At 38.1% G+C, this 27,120-nt stretch overlaps 1 protein-coding gene across 3 annotated transcripts; it reads right to left on the reverse strand.

Annotated features, from left to right (window-relative positions):
• Positions 1–275: 275 nt before the first annotated feature.
• LOC139974914 (cholinesterase-like) lies at positions 276–26,379 on the reverse strand. Of its 3 annotated transcripts, none has more exons than XM_071982466.1 (4): positions 25,837–26,379; positions 3,055–4,608; positions 2,705–2,892; positions 276–2,092 (listed from the first exon to the last, which is right to left on the reverse strand). In XM_071982466.1, the coding sequence occupies exons 2-4, from the start codon at positions 4,581–4,583 to the stop codon at positions 1,944–1,946; spliced, it is 1,866 nt and encodes a 621-aa protein (XP_071838567.1). In that variant the 5' UTR covers positions 4,584–4,608; positions 25,837–26,379; the 3' UTR covers positions 276–1,943. The 3 variants fall into 3 exon arrangements, with proteins under 3 accessions (XP_071838567.1, XP_071838566.1, XP_071838568.1); XM_071982465.1 differs by lacking the exon at positions 25,837–26,379 and adding an exon at positions 11,857–11,917; XM_071982467.1 differs by lacking the exon at positions 25,837–26,379 and adding an exon at positions 11,544–11,776.
• Positions 26,380–27,120: the final 741 nt, after the last annotated feature.

Consider the following 27,120-nt stretch of genomic DNA (forward strand, 5'->3'; position numbering starts at 1 on the left):
CAGAATTTCATTTCATTAACAATTAACATTTATTATGTTCAGGCAAATAAAACACGGGAATGAATTGCTTGCCTGAAATACTAAAGGCAGGGGTGATAGAGACACTCCTCATACCTCAATGGCTAAATAAATACAGGACCATTCTTATTAAGGGGTATGTAAGTTACATTACTTCTAATGGCTAAATACAACCAATCCCCCATTTCAACTCCGACAGTAACTAAAGCTGCCACAGAATCGGTACAACCTCAAACAGGAAACTTTGTAACTTTCCAGACTCTTTGTATTGCTTTTATTCAGACTTTGAAATACTTTTTTCTTCATCACTATCAACATCAAATTTACATTAACACATCAAATATTAATTCAATCACGGAAGGGATTACATCATAATTTGTATCAAAAGTATAAATATATATTATATATAGAGTGCAAACACATTAATTCACCTGCGATGATTACTGAAACTTTCACGAAAATAAAAGATTTCGGACATTAAAAATTAAAGACATTTACTTTCTATATTTCGAGTTTGAAATATAATTAAAAAACAACTAATAATAGTAATAATAATCAGTAAAGACCATTGATCGATCGTTTTTTGTATGAAACAAATTCTTTACTTCTAACAGAATTTACCACGAAATTCAGAGATACATGTTTATGCTTACATTTATTTATAATTACATAAAATGTTACTGGATGAATGTCTTTGAAATCTTGTCGTTTTTCAATATTATAGTTTTAATTTTTACTATTCAATTTTTACAGAAAGAAGAAATCCTTAATGAATTGTACAGTACTATACAGAGTGCGGTCAATGTGAAGAGTTATCAGTCTGCACTGGATAGGTATTCTTAACAATGGCTCTAACAATGCGAAACATGATTTTTGGTAAGTGTTAAAGTTTGTGAGATATTAAATATCTGATGCATCATTGTCTTATACAGAGCAAGAAACGACTAGCCAACGGTTAACCGATCACGAAACTATAACCGTGGTCCTGTCCGAGGAAACAATTTGGACATAGAACTGTTAACCTAGAAGGTTAGCTGTACAATTATTACTACGGATGCGAATACTTCGCCAGTATTGCTTGATAGAACGACGAAGATAACAACTTAATGTAATAACTGGCCAAATGACTGGGTTTACACAGTTTTAACCCACAGTGTCACTTCACCTATTCTTATTGTATTCCAGCGCATAACTTACTATATTGTCTGAGTCAGGCACGTCTGCTCCACATGGTCGCCTGGGCAACAGCTAGAATTCAATCATTGACAAGATAATCTCACGTTTCGCCATGTTGCTATGTACAATCAATATATACTCTTGAACAGCTGGCAAGCTGTTTTCCTTACACATGGTGGGTTGTTTACGGATGCTTACAAACAAGTTCATAAAGTGAAGTGTACTGAATACATAGTATATGATGATTGTAATAAATGCAGCTCCTGAATTGTTGGTATAAACTATCAGTTTCGCAGTTTTCTTGTCATCATTTCAATCACCGACGCAATGCTACGAGATGTTGGTCAACAACTGTCAATTATGAGAAGTCAAAAGTTCTTTCAGTTCTGTCACTAGTCAAACTGCTTTTGGAGATCCTTTTTGCTACTTCTTTGCTTCTTCAAATCTCTAAAATTGACATTCTAGCTGTCTATAACTTCACGTTGCAAACTACAACGCACCACACGTTGGGTGACATGAGTCGGCGTTTGTGCTATTGGTCAACTACCAAGAAATTTCCGTTCTCCGCCAGGGAGGCTCTATTTAGCATCTTTAAAAAAAGTGCCACGAATGCCGCACGTCAACCAACTATCTGTAAGCAGATCTAAATTATTCACTTCCAGAAGTTATTGAACGTTATTTTTGTATTCCAATATGGCAACGCCTTTGGGATCAACTTGATTGAGGGAATATGCTCATGAGGAATGACCTTAAGGTTCCTCCAGCTGTGGTTGACAATTGCCATCAGATTTCTTCTTGTACACATAATGATTAAATTCCGCCTTCCAGTCCACCATATATTTGGTACTCCAAGCGTGGAATTCTTCCTTCCACTTTCGCTCGGCATCATCAATATTTGCTGTCAAAAAAGAGGTAATAACGTCAGAAAGTATTAGCTACATTAGAGTTTATCAAACTTAAACTCTCATTATAAATACATGCTATCCGAGTGCTACCTCTTAACTCGTTTTTGGGAAAATCACACAACCATGAGTATGCATTTTTTTGCCAAAATTGTTGGCCCATTCGCAGGGATCGAGCGTAGGACAAATTTCAAACCAAAACATTGCTGTCCCGTCAAAACAATGGCACCAAAACATTAATCAGACGCATTCCCGTTTAAAAATCAAAAAGCGCAATAGGCATATGGAAGAAAATAGAATTGTTTAGATGGGACCTCTATGTGTTGGTTTGAATTTTTCATTCGCTGGACCTCTGCGAATGGACACTTTTATCTTACAAAAACGTCATTCGCCATCATTGTATTATTATTTACCACACAATATCAGAGAGGCTTTAAATGATACGACCCCAATTCGATTCTTCGATACGATAAACTGCTCACAAACCACATGCTTTCTATTGACATAGGTATTAGCGTAACCAAAACAACAATGCTAATTTGTACATGAGGTAAGCCGGAACATCAATTGCCACTCTTCGACACGATTATTATACGTTTGTGACTCACCTGTTTGGGTATCAAGATTCGGTATGTATTCGGTCCAAAATGCGCATACATTAGATCTGTCCCATATATTAACCTGTGGTTCTTCCATTGTATCATTTCGTAAGAGATACACTCGTTGCTCATCTTTCGAGAAGGTTGGCCAACCCTCAGCAAGCTCTTGTGAATCATTGCTTCTTTTATTTGGATTCCTAAAAAGATGGCAGAATTAAGCATCAATATTTTATGTCTTAAATTGTAGGATGAAAAGTGATATGAAATAGACAGACACCGTAGGACACATGAATTTCAGGACTTTCAAACAACTTTACAAATAGCCTTAATCGCTTTTACAGAAATCATCGGTTTCTTACCCGGTTCTAGCAAAATTCGCCCACAACTTCATCATCTTCCTACTCACAGCCTTGTCTCCTTCTGAGTAGCCAAATTCTTCATGGAGAGGTAAGCCAAAAGCAAACATGATTTCATCGCCATGCATGACCCCCATCCACTCTGGCCAAGGGTTGTTCCCCGCCCTCTGATCGAAGTGATACATGTAGACTTTGTTACCAGCATCGGCATAATTCCTTGCAAATTTGTGGAGCGCACATTTAACAGCTCTGTCTCCCACGGCATGTTCACAATTGTCTCTAAGCATCGCTCCATTCTCCGGGTCTAGCCAGTCTATGTACATGAACTCAATTGCGTCACGACTGAAGTTGTTCAAATCAGGAAAAGCATCTGCTATAGATAGTGAGAATTGTTCTCTGGTCAAGAGACTCTCTGTATCTCTGTGAAACTCAGATAATGCATAAAGCATGAAAAAGCTACCTTCATTAGCGTTCTCTCCAGCCATTATTTCAATAGGTTTCAAGTCATGTTTCGCTAAAGTAGCAGCTGGTGACTCTGTGATGAAAGTTCCATCCACGACCGGGGCAAAGGGAAATTGCCAACACGTCGTGATAACCCATTCTTTATCTACCAGCCTCTGGGCGTCTGTATCTCGCAAGCACGATATAATGTCACCCATTTCTTCAAATGATGGTGACGGTCCGTGAAGGTCTGCCGATGTGTCGTAGCAACCAACCCTCTGTGCGACTTTCAATCCACGCCTAACACTCTCATTACCGTCAATAAGTGCCCATGGGCTAATACAAGAACCACTTTGTAAGATGGCACGGTTGAAATATGGTCTGCTTTGAGGTGATATCATATGGTAAGTAATGCTTGCGGATCCGGCACTCTCACCAAACAGGGTGATTTGATCTGCATTTCCTCCAAAGTTCCCAATATTTCCGTATATCCATTCAAGAGCCATCGATTGATCCATAAGCCCAACGTTACCTGGAGCATCTGGATGTTCCAATGCCAAGAAGCCGAAGAGGCTGACGCGATAGTTAAGGGACACCACAATGACATTCTCTACCGCTGCTAACGTGGCACCATCGTATACACCCAACGAAATCCCACCGGAATAGAACCCACCGCCGTATATCCAGACCATTACGGGCAATTTTTCTTCGTCATTTCTTGATGGTACCCAAATATTTAGTGCGAGGCAGTCTTCGCTCTGGTTGTAAACATTCCATTGCTCGGAACCAGAAAAACCTGGATAGCTTGTGTCAATGGATTGCCTGCAATCATTCCTCAAACTAGTAGCATTATAAATGCCATTCCATGGATTCTTTGGCACAGGTGGTTTAAACCGTAGCCTACCATCTGGTGACTCTGCGAATGGTATTCCTAGAAAGGCAGTCGTCTGATATTCTAGTACGCTTCTCAACATACCACGAACTTTACCGGTTGTTGTCTCCACCACCAGGTTGTCTGTTTGCGAATTTGCGCTCGGTACCAGCATAGTAGATCCAAAAAGAAATAATAGCATCTTCATGCCTGCCATCATAGTTTTCGTCCCACCACGGCAACATCTAGGATAAAAAAGACATATCATGGAATCGTTTTGCAAAAAACAGTAATGAGTAATTTACGGAAAGCGTTTATGCTAACTATTTATACTAACCATTGACAACAAACGAATGATTTTGACAAAAACGATCGAAGATAAAAACGATCGTACAAAAATGAACTGATGAGGATCACCTGCAAACGATCGACCCGCAGTGAGGGTTAACTGACTACTATTGGTAGCATGGTTCTGCATGATATGAACCTGCAAACGAGATCAGTGTACCATTCTTTTGTGAGAAAATGAAAATTGTTATGCTCTGACTACAGTATTAGATCAACTGCAAGTACGTCCATGCTCCCAAGACGTAACTTAGTTAACATGTTTAATGATAAAACTCGTTACAACCTTATAACCCCCTGCACAATGAAGATCTTATTTTATTTGGGCATATGATACTTGCATGGATTGTGACGGAAACAAGAGCATACACGCTTGCAATCTTATTTTTTAATCAGCAAATACCATTTACCAAATGTATGATGATTCCAGTTTTAAGCCGCATGATGTATAATACCGAGGCATCAGAGGGAAATAAATCATACGGGAACTCATTCGGTTAGTAATACAAACGAATGTCATACACCATAACAGTCAAATGAGTTACAGCTTTTACCAGCTTTATCGACAATAAACATTCGCTCCCCTCCCTTGACAATTAAAATCTCGCAATCAAGGCCTCTACTAGGGAACGTCTGGTGACGTCAACAACCAATGCACTTAGCGCGATTAGGACCGATGGAGGTATATTCGATCTTCTCTTCAGTGTTAGGTACCATTATTGTTTCTCTTTGTACGAAGCGTGCAAGATTGCAGTGTTCTGAGTAAACATGCATGACAGAACGGATGTTACGCCAAAAAGAGAAATTCAACTCCCTTTTTTATGTCATCTCTATACATCCTCATATAATGAATACATATATTCTACACGGGGATGAGATATTGTAGCCAGCTGGCCGTTGTCGTGATCTATGACGTCATTGGGTCAGACGCATATGTCAAAGGTCAAATAGACAAAGGCAGCATTTTTGGCCATTACGCGCACACCAAAATTACAAAATGTTCAAACCCGTCTGAGACATCACAATGTGCAGTGTACAGCATATTTAAAGATTTAATACGCCAAAGGTCACCTGATCAGAGGAGGTCACGGGTCTACTGAGTCAAGCTTGAGAAATGGTTGTCGCAAACTCCTCCTTGAATGAAGGCCGATGGACTTCAAACTGGTGGGGGTATATGCCTGGGTATGATATGAAGTGCCTCCGTGAAATTTGATTTATTGGGGGTCAAATGTGATATAAACAAAAACATCATTGTTCGTCATTAGTCACTTACCAAAATTACAAAATTGTCAAACCCATGTAGAATATCACACTCTGCAAATTTACAGTGAATTACATAATGTAAAAAGCCAAAGGTCACATGATCAAAAGAGATGAAAGATGAAACTTTGTCTAGTTAGCGCAGCTCATTCCAACCCCTACGACCAATGAATGTGCCAAATTCATCATCACCGCAGGGCAGGTATGATAAACGAATTTGTTTCGAAACCATTGCAAAAAACCGAACCGAACCCATGTCCACAACTCGCAACCAGAAAAGCCACAGTGCAAAGCCATGATTTTGAATATGTCATGAGAATTTAAATCCTGGCTATCTGGGAGTTATTTTCATTTGAATTTTAGAGGCCTGAGCGTCACATGTCTTTCATTTTGTAATGGTAAGAAGATGGTGGTTCATCGAATTATGATTTCAATTAAATCGAAAGAATACTTTAGTTTTGGATCATGGGGGGAATACATCCTTTGGTTAGCCTTAGAGTCTTAACGATTACCGGATATAGTCCGAATATTTAAGGTTGTAGAAAAATGAGTACAAGGAGACATCCTATGTCAAAAAGACGAAGGTCATTGTAATAAGTTTGTCATTTACAATCAAAATAGGCAAAACCGAAAAGTGTTGACTGATCGTTGCAAGGGATGAGATCAGCAACTCCGTGCATTGCCCTCTTGTTGTATGCAACTCTGTGGATTGCCATCTTGTTGTATGCAACTCCGTGGATTGCTCTCTTGTTGTATGCAACTCCGTGGATTACCCTCCTGTTGTATGCAAGTCCGTGGATTGACCTCTTGTTGTATGTAACTCCGTGGATTGCCCTCTTGCTGCATGCAAACTTTAACTCCATTAATTTTGAACAAAAACCGATTTAATATCGTAGCCTGCTTTAGTACGAGATTGGAACATAAACGGTTGATATGGTAACATGATAATTATTTGGTTTCGCTTAAATTTGTGGGTCAAATGACGTACTTCTGAACTTAAGTGAGCTAATGGTAACAAAAAGTGCATGTGGGAATAAGATGACGAAACCTTTCCTTTCCTAACTGGTTCATTACACAATTCTGTACAAATGATACATTGAACACATTAGTTGTATTTTGCGTCTAGTCTAAGAGGTCAAACTTGACATATTAGTCTGACTCAGGTGTCGAGAGCAAGGCCAGGTCAGGTCAGGTCGGTTCCTATCAGCAATTACATCATCGAGCCCCCCTCTTTGAAGTCTTATTAATCACAATATGAAAATGGAAATACAAGATTCTTTATCTCATATCTCCCAGGGCAATTGACCTCGCACACAGGCGCTGTGCCTCTATCCCCACCCTTATCGTCAAGCCTGAATAACCCGGCTATCCATGAATGCTTTGATACCTCCATCATTTGTTCCGATGGGGGTATAAATGTACATGTTTTTGGAGCTATTATCACAGAATAAATTACCCCGTTCCACCGCAGTTTTTTTTCCAAAGCTACGTACTGAATCACTAAAGCAATATCATAGCTGCTTGTGAATAACTGAAAATGCCACCTATTTACGCCATCTGCAATGAACAGACGCTTTTGTGTAATGTAGTTCAAAGATAACGTATGCTCAACGACCGCACGTTGTAGGGTTTTAATAAGTTTCTTTAGGTCAACTGCTCATCAAGGTTCAAAAGTACTAAAGGCCCACACAAAATATATCTATTGTGATCATTTAACACCAGCTTGGTATGTGATATATGTTAAGACCTTAAGTGACTCTACGAGATATACTTATCAAGAAATAATTGCAGAAACAGACATCGAACTACGTCAAATAAGTCGTGCGTCTAATAGGAAACAAGAAGGCACATCAGAACTACATATACTCATTTGACCTTAGATCATGTGACCTTTGACCTCAGTTGCCATGGCAACTACATATTTTGATAGCACTTGACATTATCAATATATCTATGAAAATCACTAAATTTAACAATATTCGACACACACAGACACGTTTTGTTCCCTCCATCAGTCATGGACTTCCGGTCACCCTGGGATACTCCACCATGGGTAAACCCCAACCCCCCCCCCCCGCCCATAGAGTACGGTAGCTACGGTAGCTACGGAAAATTAACCATTAACAAGGCAACCGTTCCTATGGCAACTGACATAGCTGTCTATGGCACGACTGGAAAAAGAATTACAATATCTCATTCTTCCTATGGGAACGATGAGATAATCAGTTATACTTAATGGTGGAAAGTTAGGACATGGGCGTATACGGACTACCGTATGCACACCACGCGTCGCTAAGTTCATTCAGCTGGATTCTTAACAGTTAGCATAAAAAGTAAAGTAACATGTAATCATATGATCAAATCACAGTATCTTACGCCTCACAACCACTGCATTAATTTTAAACAAACACGCACAATAAGTGGTTAATACAAATCAAAAACACGTTAGAAAACCGCAAACACGAAAACCACCCCTCCCTCCTCGCCCATCTTTCCTGAAACTTTTTTAATTCGGCAATTTTGCCACATAACAAGCAAAATTACGATGGTCAAACCTTTCTACAAAAATAATCTAGAAGCACGATGATATTGGCACTTTTTTTACCCAACATTGATTGGGTGCATATATACGTACCAATTGTTGGCTAGAAATTATTTGCTCAACGCGCACGTTGGACGGCGTTAAAAGAATTGCATACATTGTTGTTGTTAATACAATGATTTAAGTCAAATTAAATGTGGCATTTCTGTAGCTACCAGAAATCATATATTTGCTGAATCTGAATTTCACCTTTTATACCTTACGTGCCACATGACAAGCATTAGCTATTAATATGTCATATAGGCTATCTGTTCAACCCAAACATTCTTTACTCTGTGGGCTACCATGCCGTACCGCCGATCGCAAGCGAGATACTTTTATCGCTTCTGTGATTACGTATAAACATTATACATTGCTCGTCAACCTTTAACCTTATCATGTGCAGTATTTATACTCTTTCCAAAAGTCTCGATGTTAAAGGACAATTGGCTCTGAGAGTGGATCAAGTTGTCTGGTTTTCGTGCCCAGACTCTAACCTTGAATAGTGCTCTGTGGGTTACCACATACTCTGTTAAAGAAGTTACAGTGCATTCAGCTGCCCAGATTAATCACTATAGAAAGTAGGCACGCACCGGATCCAATCATTTGGATCCGGCCGGAACCGGATCTGGCCGAATCCTTCACAAAAATTCGTCCGGAGTTTTCAAAGAGGAAATGAATTCAGAGAATACTTAATAAAACTGAAGAATTTTTATCTCCTGAACCAGAGCTTATGAAACAATGTCAATAATTTAGTATAAGAGAGCAACATGTAGTTTCACATTCATTGTTTGTAGGCTCGGTTAATGTCGATACTCAATGACTACGCAATTAAAGTTACTACCAACATCTTCTTAAGAGATAAATGTCTGGAGATATTGAGAAGAAAAACAAGAATCGGATAACTTTTCATAATCCGGTCGAATACTCTGGCATCCCTACCAGGAAGTTTAAATATGCAAGGATCTTGGCTCATATATAACAGGGTTTCCCTAACTTCACCCCCCCCCCCTCCCCCACGAACCCTTGTGAATGTCAGAGTTGTCCACGAACCCCCAACTTTTCGAGACACGATCTGAGTCGTTATTATACTATAATACGAATAACAGTGCTACACCAAAGTCATGCGGCCTGTGTCTGTTTCATAATTCAGTTATTTATCACATGCACGGTACGGTACTACTATGGCAACATATGCGTATGGAACGCAAAAAGAGTTTGTCGATAGGTACGACTTTTGTACATTACTAAATTACATGATATATCATATTTTTTCAACAAAAAGTACTCTAGTTTTGCCTTTCAGAAACGTCTCACGCACCCCCTGGGATGGACTCTCGCACCCCTGAGGTTCATGCACCCAAGTTAGGGAACCCCTGCTCTATAAGCTTCACTGGCTGCTTGTGGAGCAGTCTCTTTACTACTTATTAGTCAAAAGTTTGGTTTTCGTGAACAGGGTCTGTGTTAGGTGACCTTTCTTTAAAGTTAGGCTACTTATTATTTTAAGCGCCCTCAAGTTCTACAAGCGCTCCTATTTATATTCTTACAGGACCATTGTCACCATTTAAATTACAATGTATGACTGTGGATATTAATCCAACAGACACATCAGGCAAGCTATAAATTTAACAGTTTTATGACCTTAGTTATTTTTATCCTCTTTTGTGAATGTTGGCGGTAATTTTCAGGCTTTGTGGAACCAGCGAACGGGAGAAGGGGAGAACCGTGTTACCTTACATTCTACGGTGATAACCGGTAAAAGGTCTCGAATCGATACCAACTCGGTCTCACTTCGGTACGCAGATAAAAATATTAACCACCCTCACCAAGTATTTTCCAACCAAGAAAGGATACATTCCAATTTCCCTAAATTTCAGAGTAATTCCTCTTTCTTAAAAGGTACTCGAGTTACCCCAGTACTTCCTTGGTTTCATTTGGCCCTATATATTCGGATTGATCTGAGCTCAGTGGCGAAGCCAGAGGGGAAGGGGAGGGGGGGGAAGGGGCAGAGTTCCCTCTACACAGAAATATTTGGGGACGCGATGGGCGACGGTGAAAAATCAAAGGGTGCAACAAAAACAAAAAGAGAAAAAATCTAAATGTATTCGAACCTGGAGGATGTGGCCGATGATGGGGGGGGGGGGGTGTCAAATTCTAAAGAGAATGTCATGAAAATTCACCTCAAGAATATGCGCGCTACTTAGGGGGGGGGGGGGGGGGGTCAACCACGAAGTAGAATGTAATGAACGGTCATCTTAAAAAAATATGTCCGCTACGCGCGCGGTTGCAGTGTCTCTCCGAGTGGCCATATATATTTGTTATTCACATATGTTTTTTTAAATATGTGATATAACCGGATGGTTTTCGACCGCGCAGGCGCGAACAGTATATTTTCGTTATTTCCCCCTCAAAATTGGTAGTTTTTGTACCCAAAAACTGGCGTTCCACCGGTATGTGCCTGAAAATGGGGACGAAAATTTGACTTTGCCCCCCCCCCCACACCAAAAAACCTGTCTGAGCTGGAACGTTCCGTGCGGTGCCCGCCCCCCACCCCACCCCCAACAGAAGACAAGGAACCAAAAACAGCTTAAATCTCACTACCCTTGCATTTCACGGAGGCGCCTGTATCGATTACATTCGATTAATTTTTGCAACTAACTAAATTCTATACGAAATGTACAAAAAGTAGTTGTGTACACCCACGTTCAAAGCATCTATAAATTGCAATATTTAACTTGTTGTAGCTCTTTTAAGCACCGATTATAGCTGACAGTCCTATAATAACGAACAAAAATTTGACATAAGAATCGTAAAAGGCGATGTTGATTCACAGATGAAGCCAGTAGACACAACGTACATGCAATCTGAGATAACACCCTTCTTTCGTGAAACTGCTTCCAACACTTTGAACACTAGTGTGATAGAAACGTCACGAAAGGTAAGTTGAAAAATACCCCACAACTTTAGTGTATTGTACTATTATACTTTGCTCACCTCCTTTTCTTTGCTCACCTCCTATTCTTTGTACAACTCCTTTGAATAGAGTCGATTTCCTTCAACGGGAATGTATTTCTTTGTGAATCTGCTATGACATTCAATGATATTCACTGACTAGACTTATTGACGATTGTCTTTCGTATGGAGGGGTCTCATCATAACACTATGCATAGTACAGGCATGATCACTGGTCATATCTGAATTCATTCAGTACTGACCAGTCATTTCCGCCGGTGAGTTGAGCGTCTGTAGACTAACTTACAATCAATAACAACTTATAACAAACACGATCATATAGTAATATACTCACACTGTTTCTACCTTTGGTAGCCAGACAAACATATGCAACAAACGTCCTGTCCTGCTCGATAAAGTGTGACCAAAATCGTGGAAGGTATTTGCTAGTTCCAGTGTCTTATTCTGCTAGCACAACATTTCACGATTATTCGAAAAGGGTATTGGATTGGGGCTGCCCAGAAGGAAGGGTGAGGTGACTTCATAGTGTTGCTGAGACTATGCGGAGTGTTTCCGTCTCATCCCAGATCTAAAGATGTGAACATTAATTATCTGTTTCTTTTGAGTTACCATGTTGTTCGTGGGTTGGGTGGGTGGGGAGGGAGGGGGGGGCGTCTAACTACAAATGTTGCAAAAAAACAAACGAAATTTGATGATTTTTTTCTCCTTCGTTATTTTTTGTTTCTGGCAACATGATGCACAAGAAAATAGGCTTGCTCATTTACAATGTTGCTTGGGTCGGCATATCAATTCCTTAGCGCCATTCCTTGTGCGGCACGCGAACTGAGTTCGACCGCCGCAGTTTTAGGCCTATGACTTTACCATATAGACCATTTTCCTACAGCCATAGCGTGAAAAGTTAATACCGAAAAAATTTAGTTCAAACGGCACTAAACAGAGAAATGTGTTGTCTCTCAAGTTCTGTTATTTTCTTAACAATACAGTTCAAAATTCCACCGGACTTTGGTGATTTACGATGCAAGGTTAATAAATATCGAACTCAAAACCCTCATTGATAACACACAGTAAATACTGAAGAAAATCACCATTTGATAGCCGTACTTTGTTTGCGTAACCATCCTTTTGAATATTCATTGACAAATTTAGTTCAAACGGTTTTGGAAAGGATTTTTTCTTAACTTTACATTGATGTTAAATTCATTTTCATTGGTCACTATCTTCAATCGGACCAAGTACAATCCAATCGAATGTCTTCTAAGAAAAATACAAGTTTCGCTTTCTTCGGTGGGCACGCCGTTACGTAATATGTGTATCCTGTACTCTGCAATAGGGTTCACCTACATCGCCACAGCCGAGTTTCGCTTTCAAAACGTCATATTTTATTGAACTTAATATTATTTCAAAGAAAATGACCGTGGAATATGCATCATAAAATGTTAAAGCAAGTAAGTACCAATTAATTTATCTAATGCAATCCTATAATTATAGAAACACCGTTTAAGACCCCCCTGATGAATGGAATAGTCCAAACAACTTGTCCGCACAGAGCCACAGGATTTTCGGTCAAGGTGATGAGTCATACGCGTTGGTCAGTAAGAGGGCTATTTTGAAGGATGTTTAGTGTGCATTTTAGAAAGAAAGGAATTGATATGTTCATTACATTTTTAACTACTTTCTGAAAGAAATATTTAACACAAAGTCTCCAAGTTGAAATGGAAATGAATATTTCATTTACTAATGGTTACTTATCTGTGTATCCAATTATTGGTTTATTCAACAACTTTATTATGGAAATCATCACTGGTCAATTATTGCAAGTAGAGAAATTATTCTTGGATGGAAGTCATTGTTATAAGACTAGGCTACTGCTGGCGTCGGATTCATTTGTATTTCTTTATTTCGTATGGGTATATGGCCTGGCATTCTAGAGGCGATAAAAAAATCATTCCAGGGGATAACGGCGTCACCTGCGTTTAACTACAGCTCAAATACACAGTTACCCCCAGGCGCGTAGCGAGGAATTTGCCATGGGTGGGGCGAAACTGTAGGCAAACTTTCAGAGCCGTAGATACGGCATTGCAAACTATCTAAGCGTAGCGCCACGATGAGTTGGCGCGAAGCGTACACAAGAAAATTTTGGCTGAAAATCCCTCCCAGATCGCTGGAAATGGCACTTCCCATGCCTTGTAAGTTGCATCTTAGCATTTTCTCTTTGAAATTACTAGCGATATCATAAAAACATACAAAAAAAATATGCTCAAGGGGGGCAGCGGCTTCCCCCCCCCCCCTTGGCTACGCGCCTGGTTACCCCTTCACTGATAAACTTTGAAGTGAAAGAAATTCATAACCATCCGTGTTTAAACTTCTCATCCCTCCCTCCAATTGACATTTTTTTCTTATTAAATTAGAATTATTCCTCCTATTATTTTTCTTCAAACTGTCCTGATTTCGTCACGCACACAACATAACAGCTACAATGATACTCAGAAAGTTTTAAGCACGCGACTGTGCGTAAGTAAAAAATGGCCCGAAGGCAGTTACTGACTTACATTCATGCGCGAAGTCTAATGACAAACTTGAATGTTTTGATACGGATTAACCTTAAAGGCACCCCAAACAAGAATTTTTTCTTCTTTTGTCAAAAGCATCCCAGATCCCAGAGAATTAGGAAGTTTAATGTTCAATATTAATTACGAATGACTGCATATCTAGGACTGTGTCATGTGACAAACCCATCTGCTGAGGAAAATCAAAATCTATACCGCGGGAAATGAACAGAAGAAAAAAATCAGAAATATAAGCCTACCCTATGAGGAAAAATCATAATATGCATGCACTATTTACTATTCGTTTGTGGATAATTGGCTAAGAATAATATTGAATAATATTCCTAGATGGACTAATGAACTATAGTATTGTCAACAAATATGTCAAGTAAAAATGGACTAGTGCCCATTACGTGTAGTGGCCAAGCTTCTTGGAGAAGGGAACTACTAGAAGTAAGGGGTGCTGGTGATATCTTTATTTGTATGAAAAGTGTTGTTCCCTCCACCCCCTCCCCCTCTCACCTAAACATAAAATATATACATTATCTTAGATTTGTTACACTCATACATGAGAGATAAGACATCCCGTCAACCATTTCATCGTACGCTTTATATAAAGACTGAAAAAGTTAATTATTTGGTCAAACCAGTATCATATCGTTTGTCCAATTTTAGTTATTAATATCAATTTATGCTTTGTTTTTGATGTTTCTGATGCAATGTTGAACTAGATTGCCAGTATATGTTTGGTACCACTTATTTTGTTTGCTAGCTGGGTTTTCATTTTCTAGCTGTGTGGGTTTTTTATGTTTCCCTATACTGTGATTCCTTCGTAGACATAGTGTTTGAGGTAATGGATATTCAAGTAACACCTCATTCTCGTTTTGATTGCACATTTGTTAAACTTTCTTTTTCTCCACAACGTTCAACAACTGCTGTGTAGGGGTAATGATTATTTAAATGATGTTTCAACAGTTTACCCATGCATAGTTTACTATCATTTAGATGAATGCACACATTACATTCATATGTTCGTTATATTTACCTATGGAAGCAGAAATACTTATAAGAAAGCAGAAATACTTATATATATATATATATATATATAAAACCAAAATATTTCAGTCTTTCTTTACTTTTTATGAATTTTTCGCTCAATAGCAAGATAAATTTGAAGGTTTTAAATCCCTACTAAATCTTAGGATTCCGATATGAAGGGAAATAGCCTTCAAAACTTGTGACCCCTGCACCTTCATGTTTATGTACGGTGCTGTAGATAATCTTCATGTTGAGAGAGGAGTACCTACCAAAGAGCTAGACAAATAAAAGGTAGCTGGGAATGTTTGCAATACGCCTGTGAAGTATCTTACTGACAGCGAAGTATGTCACCACTTGAGATTAGCTGACGATTGAGACCACTGCGCAGACTCAAAGCTAAAATCTTTTCACATTGCAAAGGAGTTGAGTCATTTACTTCCAATCAAAAAAACGTCATTTAGGAGTTGAAAGGAAAGTACTTTGAAGCAAGAGTTGAATTAGATCTTCTGTAGACACAGTTATGACCATCGTGTAAACACGTATACACATACATAAGATACGATTTAACACATAAGTGACATATGACCAAGTCACCAATGTACGTGTTATTTTCATTCAGACACCTACCATTTCAGACAAACTATCTAAGCGTAATGTCCATGTTCTTATCACAAACCATAAGTCATTCTAAACTGAAACCTTAACTGTGATATATGGTTTACATGTATCGTATTTCATGGATATAGGGTGTGAATAAATAAAGAATAAATACGGAAACGCCTTAATTGCTGTAAACAATTATGAGCGTCCGTTAAATGATTATAATGCCAAGTTGTGTGAAATGGTCACACAACATTAAAGGTTGGTTATTTCCACAAATTTTCGAAATCACTGCTTTACCTCATTCGGAACTGATGAAAAACTGTAATGAACCCTATATCTTTCAGAAAAATGCAAAATTTCATATAACAAACAATTTGTTAAGTAGCGTGCAAAGAAATTCGTTCATTTTCGATTGAGCTTTAAACCTTTGAATTAGTGTTCAGAATACGGGGAAGGTAGAGGATTATTAAGCAAGCAATTATTTCTGCACTGGAATGGCACAAAATTCCCCTCCCACTACCCCACCCCCCCCCCTACGATTAGCCTACTCCTTCTGAACGGACCAAAGATATTTTAGTTGTGCAGCCCAGATTGGCATACAAAATAAAGCTGACATGTAAAAGTTGTACTCACAGATTCAGTTTAGGTTTGTAATGGTCCTCAAAATTGGTTATTTGCTTTGGATATAATTTTAATTTTGTGTGCACATACAGCTTGCATTGAGGTTTCATCACATGTATTTCGCTGATGATACAACAAGATGCATTTACTGAACTCGCCATTTAAGGAGACAAATGTTAAGTCTCCGAGCAATGAATTTGTGTTGTTTTAGAAAGCTACGATTTTTTTGTGTACTTTTTTTGGTCTTTCCATGTATTGCATGGCCTACATACATGTCAAATTTAAAATCTTCAGCACGCGACATCCCAGGTCTCAGACACAACTATGCAAGAGATCAAGTAAAATAAAATACACAGGCATGTGAAGACTATTTGAAATTTAATATAAATCTTGAGACCGCGCGACAGTTGCCTAGCAGGGATTTCTTCTACATTTGATCACCCACAGGGGCCAGGTGTGTGTCGATTCTTCTTGAATATTGGTAAATGGCAACGCGTCCGAAATTCCAAGGCGAGAATTTCAATAGAAAACTTTAGAATATAGAGAAGAAACACCACTAAGGGAGATAAACAGATAATAAAATTGGCAGATTTTGTTTTAAGTAGTTGCCATGGCTACTGCAACTTTATATCGAGTTCGAAATCGTAATCATTCGACCAGGTACATAAGGCATTTATAAGGGCAATTGAATAGATTTGAAAATATTTTGATGAACATTGAAGAAAGACAGATATATCTCTTTCGTGTTGATCGGTGGTTCACAACCCCTGTACTACTGTCACCTGTGCAGTTAACATACGTTGTTACACACTGTCACAGTCTACGGGAAGCCTCACGTTCTGGAGATTTGCTACGATCAAATGGATTATCCATTGAGTCTGATATATATATATATATATATATATATATATATATATATATATATATATATATATATATATATATATATATATATATATGTATATAGGTGGATGGGGTGGGTTGTAGGGTCTCTATAAACATGGTGTTGTGTCTCATGCAGGGTGAATAAAAACAGTATAAGCTACGCAACAATCAACAGTTTGTCAGCAGGGAGTTATTAAGTTCATGCTATGACGTCAGGCAGTTTGATAAAGTTCAGTTTGTCAACATTGTGTGCGAGGAGAGACACAGAATCAATTCCTGTCTTCTTATACCGCGTTTTCTAACGTTTTTTTCTGCCTAATGGTCAACATATCACGTATCCGAAAACACTTTTGGGCTTTCAACACACATATGATCAATCATAAATCGATATTAAATAATCAATCCATAATTAACTTTGAGTTTGATTGCAATCAGGAAATGGATCTTCAGATAGAATGCGGCATATTTTCAATTTCAAAAGACCAATTGTAGAAGCATATAACCTACGCAATTACCGCGGTTGGTATTATGAGCAGCACGATTATCGGTGTTATTCATTGTTTGATATTACGGTATTACCGTTTTGCCTTTATTCTCCCGCTGGGAAAAACGTTAGTACAAACTGAAAATAAATATGTATACAAATCGATTTTTTTTTGTGTGTGTAAAAAACAATGTCAAGAAAGCAAAGATTACATATTTATTGACCGAACGCCTCAACTCAAATTGACGGAAGGGTAAACAATCAACTTTTTCATGTAGTAAACATTTAGTATACGAGACTGACAAGTTCAACGCTGATGGTAAAATTCTGACCACAAGTGTAAGTAATTTTTTTTATAATTTTTGGGCTCAGAATTGTGTCTATAAGCCTACCACTGTCTTTTTCTTGTATGAAGGAGGCAGAACATTCCGATTCGTCTAAATATTACGAGTATAGTAATGTTAATTAATGCTGTGCTGTATCGAATTACTTCTCTGCACTGTTCAGATAACCTGAATAACCTTACACAAGGCCAGTGATGACGTCAACACTTTCATAGTGAACACAAGCTTTTGTTGGAAATTTCATCTATTAAAGTGCAAACTGATGTTTAGCCTGTGTTTCATTTACAATAAAACACATCTTTATGCCCTTGAGAAACCTGTGTGGTTGCATAATTGTCAGAACTACACTATTCACAAGCTGTAATGGTTTAATGTTGTAGAAGTGTGAATAATCCAGTTAATTATGTGAAGATTGCATCACTGTGTGATAAACCCTGCAGCACTATGCTAGGATACGACAGGCAATGTTAACACCTTTGTAATGGGCTCTCCGATTGGAAGGCAATGTTTATATTTCGAACCAAAAAGTTCTATGAGTATCATTAATATTGCAATTGACTTAATTTTGCAACTAGCGGAATACAAGAACTCAGATAGGTCGAACAATATAATGTTAAAACATCACGTTGCTTCGCAATGCAATGCTTTGCTGTTATTTTCAATATGTGAAATATAGGCTTGATTGTTTTTATTTTCTCCGTTCGTACCATGTGACCTCCAGAGGGCAAACAAAACAAATTTATGTTCAGCTTCTCCTGTCGGAAAAGGCATACAACATGAGCAGTCCGCTAAATACAATATTGTAAGGTTCGAGGGTTAATGTCTGTCGCCACCAGCAGTGTTACTAGACCGGTGCAAAATTTGCCCTCCAGAGAAAGCACAAGAGTGCCATATCTGAGGTGCCAAACATATAAACATATGCTCACCAAAGCCCAGGCCAAGCCCAAACAATTCTTATGTTTGGGTGAATGTGGACTCTCTTCTTTCGGAGCCCACTGCTGTTGCTGCACTGGGGCTGTTACTCCTTGCTATGCCACTGGTCGCCACAGCGTTATCATGTCGCAGTAATGGTCAGGTTTTAATGAATGCACTTCTTACCGTGGTGTAACGCATTTACATTATTTTGGACCCATTCTAAAGCACTCCTCTCCTCTCTTGAGTAGTCTGGTTTTGGGCCACAGATAAATTTAACCATGTGTGCCTACAAACGATTCATTATGTAATAGCTGCTCCCTACTGCAAAGGCAAGTGGTGATTCGTTTTGGTCTGACATAGAACTCGATGATGTTGTTGCCTATAGAGACAACTATATGTTAGGGCTGTATAGTAGTTGTGAAAAGCATAGCTTTGGTGGTTAAAGTAATATGAAGGTCTGTGAAACTGTTGCTGAATCAATATTGCTTCCTATTGCAGATCTCTCACCATATACCGCTCAGTTCATATGTCATACATACACACGATGACGTAGTCGAAATAATTCTACCTGACGTTGAACTGTTACAGTGAAATAACAAACACCGTCTCGTCCTGTGGATCTCTCAACATAAACTCATTTATATAGATTATACTTATTGGCATCAATATATACCTTTTTAACGGCTCTATCATGCAGTGGGTAAAAAAAACCTTATTTGTTTCTTAACGTACGTTAATTTTAACAAGTTTAAAAACCAAAGGAGCCCATATGTAGTTTTAATACAGAATATGATCGCAAAATTACTTCGCCATTCTTAAAAGCTAACTTGAACGTTCCACATGGCATGAAATAAGTCAAGAAGTATGAAAGGAAGAAGTTATCAGTAAAACGCACTGTGCGATACGTGACGTCAGCAAGAGTAATAACTCAATTGTCTTCACTAGCGACTTGACATCGTAAAGGGAATTATTTTCAGGTTCAACAAACACCGTAACCTTATCACGTCCCCATAAACTATGATGTAATAAGAAAGAAAAAGAAAAAAAATCCAGACACAGCTCGAGCCATCACTAAGTAACAGTTGTAACTTGATTCATTCAAACGTTCGATGTATATTTATTGGACTTGGAGACATGTGTCGCCGATATTGCGTCCTACTGGGATCAACATTATTCCGATCAATGATTGTGGCCTAAAGATCTTTGGCATGCCAAATTCGTTTGAAAGAGAAAGCACTTTATTGAAAAGAAAGAAGTCATGGCACTGATAGTTTGAAAAACACAAGAAAATAGTTACTTTTTGTCATACAACTTTGCCGTTGGTCTAGTTTTTGTTTCAGCTATCCTTGGATGTTTCAAAAATTTACTTGACTTTTTTAAGCATACTCTAGTTTGAATTTATTCTTTCGTTGTTATTTGTCCATAATCTGCCTGCGATGTCCTACATTCATGACAATGAAGCCTAACCCAGTAGACTGATCATTTCGAAATCAGCGAAATTATACGGATCATATACAAATTCTGGCTGAAGTCACCTTCTAACTTCAATCTGATGCCCTCACATTCATAATATGTGCTATTTTAGTATATGAAACGTTGCATGGGAGCCGTGTAAACATGCATGTGCGTCATATAGTAATTAAATTGCATTACGATGCTGAAATGTTTCTGGCAGTTATTATGATGTATTGTGATGAAAGATTCCCAACAGCTTGATCTACCTCTATGTTGAGGCATGTAACCTTTTCAACATTGAATTCACTGAATGTCTAAAGACGTATTTCATTAGCCATTGTTAAAGGGACATTCCGATGCCTGAATTAAGTTCATTGTTTACTAATATTGCATCCTATTATAGTTTTGTATCGTGGAGAAACAAAATATTCCATATTAAAATTCGGTGAACTTTATGAATGCATTAGTCGCATTGCGATGCATTGCGATAAAAATAATGTTGTTTCTCTTCATAATGCACAAATCATTTATCCACTGAAGAAAATATTCTTTAAAAAATTTGAATATTGATGAGGGGAACCATGACAACATTGAACATGTATAACACATCAAAGCGATGTTATAATAGGAAAATAAGCTTTTCAAGAACATCTGGCACGCTGATATGACAGATTATCTAATATGATCTATGCTTATTGGAGCAAGGAACGGGTTATCTTGTGACAAACGTTTACTTTCAAACAACCACATCTAACGTTAGGCACAATATACTGTTTTCCGAGTGTAGCATATTTTTCTCTTTCGTAAAAGTGTCACTCTGTCTGCCACGGGAATACCCCTTTAACTTCATCACTTCGTTGTGTTATTAACTAGCTCTTACCGGTTATGCTGGGAGAAGGGTTTAAATTCCTCCTCACAAGTAACACTTAACTGTTTTTCTCAATTTATACACGTGACCCTCCAGAAATGACGTCATAGATGAAGTTTGATACGTCTCTCTAAATAACCATAATTTATTGTCTTGTTTATGAATCACACATTTGTGATAAGCAATAAACACGTGTAATGTTATTTTAATGCTAAGAGAGGAGCATAAGGGTTTTCAAGTTAGCTTCGGCAAAGTCAAGTTAATTGGAAGAAACGCTAGCCTATCTTAACCGTGAGACTGATGACGTCATATGTTAATGGAAGACAGTCGATACGCGAGATAACAATTTAGTTCGCACAGTCGTTTATGGGTGCCTTGTAATTAATTTTGACAGTCACGCAGGGTTAATATAGCATGACGAAGCGACTATTGAACAACATATGTGACATAGCCTTCAGTCTGTTGTTTGATGATGTAACAGAATCGAGAAACCATGTGACCTTTAAGCCAATCTTGATAAATTGCCACATTTCATATCATAGCCGATTGACATCGAGCACCTTTTACATAATAAATATACCTGTTATTAATCGGAGTTTTTCTCATTTTTCTGTCTTCAAATTGATTTTGTTGACACCAAGATTGGAATGACAGATGGTGTGAGTTGTATTGAATATTAACCTCAACGGGCTGAAAACTATGCAGTGCTATACTACATATAAATATACATGCTGACAACTATGCCGTGCTACTACATATAAATCTACATGCTGACAACTATGCCGTGCTACAACATATAAATCTACATAAAAACGGACAAAAGCAACATGGAATTTAAAAATGTCGAACAAGTTGAACTCAACTGATGTGGGATTTTCGGTAAAGAGCAGGATAAAGTTTGTTTTATCACAACCAAGTCAAAAGTTGCTTTAACATACAACGAAACTTATTATGACGTTATTCTCCAGTAGTGAAAGAATTACTACACTGCAAATAAATAAAATTGATGATTCAGTCTCACTGATCTGGAAAGACTATGAAAGTGTACATTAGTCCATAATCAGTCCGTTAGTAATTGCTAGAAAATCAGAAACTCTTCGATGAAACAACTTACACGCACATTGAACACTGAAACCACTCAATAAGCCATCTTATATTTTCATTCAAGGTTCATTGTTTGAGAAATTCTATAAAAATCATAACTTAATATAGTGGAGGTAGTTTATTGAGAAGTTTTAGTTTAACAATTTTTTGCAAGACATATATGGAAGCACTAATCAAGCCATTGGTTGGGGGGGGGGGGGTATTATTTTATCGATCCTGTTCCGCCTTAAAAATCCCATAGCAAAGTAGTTAATTGATTAGTTTCTTTTCAAAGAATGAAATAAAAATCGAGAACTTTGAAATCTTTCAATTATGCTGTTTGTAAGTTTGTGATACTGATTTGAAAATTGTCTGGGCGTTGAAGCAGTGAGAACAAAAAACTTCAATTATAACGCTCTCAGTGACTATATATGGAGTATGCCTTACTCGTCGATAGGTTTGGAAACAGTATCGACCAAAAACTAGTTACGGATGTAGTCTATGCCATGGAATCTATCAAAGTATATAATAATTGTACGGAAGGCCAAGCACTGTTCTGCTGTATATGCTTTCCGCGAATATGTAGTAATTTTCTGAAATCACATTTATTTTCTAATATATATGTAAGTTTGACTTTTCTTTAATGATGTTTTGCAATGACGTAACATTTCCTATCATAATTTCTCATTATTTTTTATTATTATTATTACTACTACTTTTATTTTGTATTTGACTTCAACATTATATGTCACATAAGTTCATTTTTGGTCAGTTATTGAGGTAGTCAGTTTCTATAGTTGCAACGTTGGCAATTATGACATGGTTACATGCTTTGCTATTTTCGATTGTGTAGCATGTTTGCAAACATGTGGACAATCTATGTTAGTATACTTTGTGGATATTTCTCGTCCGGTCTGGCGATGAATTTTGTTTTAGCTCAGTTCTGGCTACATTTAGCCTCATTTGTCTTATTTCGCCTTTAACGCTTGACATCTGTGCTGCATTCATATCATTAATTATCTTTTACCGTTGATTAACCCGTATATTGTCGTGGTGAGTCTTTTACCAATCATTCGGGTATATAGCAATGCCTATTGTACTTCGAGTTCATACACATACCATTTCTGATCATCACGCCTGCAGATAATGTACGTATGGCCGTTTGTATAAAAAGATCAACTTTGTGCATCCCTGGAATATCTGACGTACTCTCGATCAAGTCGGATATATATTAGAAATATGTGTTGGTAACATTTTAGCAAATGAAGTAATGGCATTCTTACTGTAATTCTCAATTTGATGTCCGGTGTAACATTACATAAATATGTGGAGATGACTGTTCATTCATAGTGCCTTGCGAAAAACCAAAAATCAGTAGTCGATAACCCAATAATTACGATAACACTTCCAGGATTTTCGCCATTGCGACCTTCAACAGCCGTGACGGTCTAGTTCCCTGTCATATTTTAACTCAATTTATGTCTCTGCTCTTAACTCTAGAAAACGTTCAGGCTGAACTTACTGCAAGATACCCACACATTTGTGACGTATGTCCGTTCAATTGCTAAATATATCACATATAGTCTGTCGCACCTTTCTAATCCATCCGTCTAATGATGACCTCAATGTTATCATGGCCATTAGACGTTAGACTATGTGTCCTGACCACTGTTATCGTATACGGTAGCTCATAATTATCTATACAACCAAGTAAATCATTCATCCGTGTATATGTGACCCCCATGTAGGTTTCTTATTGCAATAGACCTATAGAGTCTATTTCAGATTACAGAAATCGTATACAGAAACTGATAACAGTTAAGCTCCGAAAGATTACGACCTTTACCTACCTACCCTACTTTCAAATTGACGAATTTATCTCATTCGGTATAAGTCAGTCGTTACGTGCCAGGCATTCCTCCCTCTCTCGTATCTGTAACAAGGATATCATTAGTTACTCTTATTTATATTCCTCAATGTGGACCCCAATCAAAGGTTACTTGAAAATTTTGTTCAGCATCCTTAGACTTTGATCGATAAAAGGTAAATGTCAACTGAGCATGGCTGATTACCTAAGTGTACTATTCTTACAGCAGGGTATGGTAATGACATCTCAGAAGGATTATTCCAATTATTGATCACACACGTACTGACTGCATACTCGATAATAACGAAACCTGCACATCTGTCGATAAAGCCGCAAAGTTTCTTCAATAGAAAACAACATCTAAGGCCGTCGTGCTAATAATTATTCTTCAGTTTTTCACGATTATGATATTCAACATTTCATTTTTTCCGTTCCAATGAAGATAACTTGGCCCTGCAAAGGATTGACAAACTGAAGTGTGAATATGTCTATATGTAAGGATCGATCCAAAGGTGTATATGAAGAGGATGCTCTTCCGTAAAATAATAAGTACGCGGCCCTGCAAAGGATTGACAAACTAAAGTGTGAATATGTCTATATGTAAAGATTCATCCAATGGTGTATATGAAGAGGATGCTCTTCGGTTAACTAATAACACGGTTCAGCAGTTCCGAGAGATACGACATCAAAGCAAATATCTCGATATTTATATCCCGCGTTATACAGTTTTGAATGATTTAATTAAGAGAGTGTATTATTATATAGTAACATTTGGATTTGCACTTTTACTGCGTAACTTGTAATTAGTTAACAGTTTAACATCAAACAGTATTTTGATGTGCTCTTGAAATGTAATTCGATGCAAACTGAAAAGTTATGGAGGCCAGTTGGTCCCCCATTGCTTTGCAGCACAACTCTATTGCACCACCGGTGAGCCGCTGAATAAAACTTTAAAAAACTGGCTTAGTTTGATCAATAACAATGTTATTCTGAAGAAGCCTCGTTAGGTTAAGTAAAACCGCGGACCAAATGCCCGAAAAAAAAACATTCTTAAAAGAGCAACATGAAGTAGTTGTAAAATGCGACCATAAATGAACGTTAACCGTGGACCCAACGGGCTGTAGTGTAGGATGTCAAATTTTCATGGACAAAATAGGCTACGTTTCTTTAAGGGCCTGATAAAGAATGACAGGTTTTAGTTGGATGTTCGTCTACCTCAGATAGCAGCTGAAAAGTGAAGACTTTTCTTCTAACTAAAAGTTACACAGATTTGAAGAAGAGAAAAACAACATTGAATCAACTAGAGTACAACAACGTCACTTGTGTTATCCCCAATTTGGTCTCTGAAGCTAAGGGAAGTCACCATAGCGATTCTATCTTCAACAATTGCCATACAATGATGCCGAAGAAAGACTCCAACTGACATGGCAGGGAAATTTATTGAACAAATTTTGGCTTCCCTTCCAGCCAGTCTCTTCTCGCCGTCCTCCTTGCCTGCCAGGAACACCACCTCCCCCCACCTCCACCCCTCCACCCAATCTCATAGACACGCACACACATGCTCACATACAGATATTGTAGCAGGTATAATTGCCCGTTACTTACCAAGTTAAAACAACAGTTGTCCTTTCTGCTTCTTTACCGTTTTAAGTACTGCGCAACTGTCCATTTACAGCCTCTCACTGTGGTACGTAACTCGTTCTTGCTCTGGTATCTCTGTATAAATACAACTACTGCGACACTAATTGAAAAGCAAACTCAGCTACCACTTAGGATTAATATAACTTTTTCGCTTCCGTAAACCTTCTCATCCGCTCAAGCTCCCCTACTGTGACACGGAAAGTCGATAATCCATTAAACGGCTCTCTCCCTGCACATATATCCTATCTTAAATATGATGATGGGTTGCAAACTTCAGTTATGAAGAATCTTTTGTAGCCTTACTAATTTTGATAAACGAATTTACACAATTTTCTTCGAGAATTTCCAAGTTGCGGTAACTGCACTTCCTGCCGGTCTCTGTTTGCTAACCAAAGTCAAAATTAGCCTAATTCTAGCTCAAATTTCAATTTAGTATCCCTTTGTAAAGAAGTATGAATTTATGATGCGAAAGAAAGTTTGCGTAAGCGTGAGACTAAATGCAGCTCCTTCTCTCTCTGAGTCGAAAGTAGTTATGTTGAGGCTTTCACCATCGATCAGCGGAGGAGCCTCTTGGTGTGAGACTAACATGAGGTGCGCCCTCACCTAGAAGTTCCAATTTATCACAATTGGTAGCACGGTATCTATTTGACAGTCAGAAGCAATGTGAAGTAAAATTAGATCTCGTAAGAAAAGTCAAAAGTTCAACTCGTTTTCTTCAATTCGGGAAGTGGGGGTGGGGTGGGGGTGTATGTATAAAGAAGTTGAAGCAGCTTGTTATTCAGCTGAAGAGCAATGCGGTATTAATGTGAGTTAATCATGGTACTTACTGTAGGCAAGATTGATATACATGACCGTCACATATAACTGATGTAAGTCCAGGGTCTATATATATCATTTTGGCGAAAATCAGATCTTTTAATCATCAGAGGATCATCAATTAAAGTGGCTGAACCACCTAAGCCAAGCACCACGAGGTCAGCCTATCAGAACGAATACAAATGGAATAAAAACGTCTGGCATGCATGGTCTCAAATAACATGTTTACAGTGCATTTCAAACTTGCCGAGGTCAATTGTGCTTGACAGTTTATTTGAATGAGTTCGGAGTTTATAAAGCGATGAATTAAAGTCAAATATTAGGCCAGGATGAGGATCAGACGTCATCATTTACTTAGCCCTTAAAGGACGATTCCATTGATTTAATATATTTTAGTAGTGAACATTTTAAAGACTGAAATAGTACACTGCA

The sequence above is a fragment of the Apostichopus japonicus genome, chromosome 10, assembly GCF_037975245.1.
Source record: "Apostichopus japonicus isolate 1M-3 chromosome 10, ASM3797524v1, whole genome shotgun sequence".
In the NCBI taxonomy this organism is placed as follows: domain Eukaryota; kingdom Metazoa; phylum Echinodermata; class Holothuroidea; order Aspidochirotida; family Stichopodidae; genus Apostichopus; species Apostichopus japonicus.

Excerpts from the sequence above, each read along its gene's own strand:
- LOC139974914 (XM_071982465.1), bottom strand. The coding sequence starts at position 11,888 with ATGTTTGTCTGGCTACCAAAGGTAGAAACAGT. Across the intron at positions 4,609-11,856 it reads CTACCAAAGGTAGAAACAGT|ATGTTGCCGTGGTGGGACGA; the intron begins GTGAGTATATTA and ends TTTTTATCCTAG. Across the intron at positions 2,093-2,704 it reads GAATCTTGATACCCAAACAG|CAAATATTGATGATGCCGAG; the intron begins GTGAGTCACAAA and ends CTTTTTTGACAG.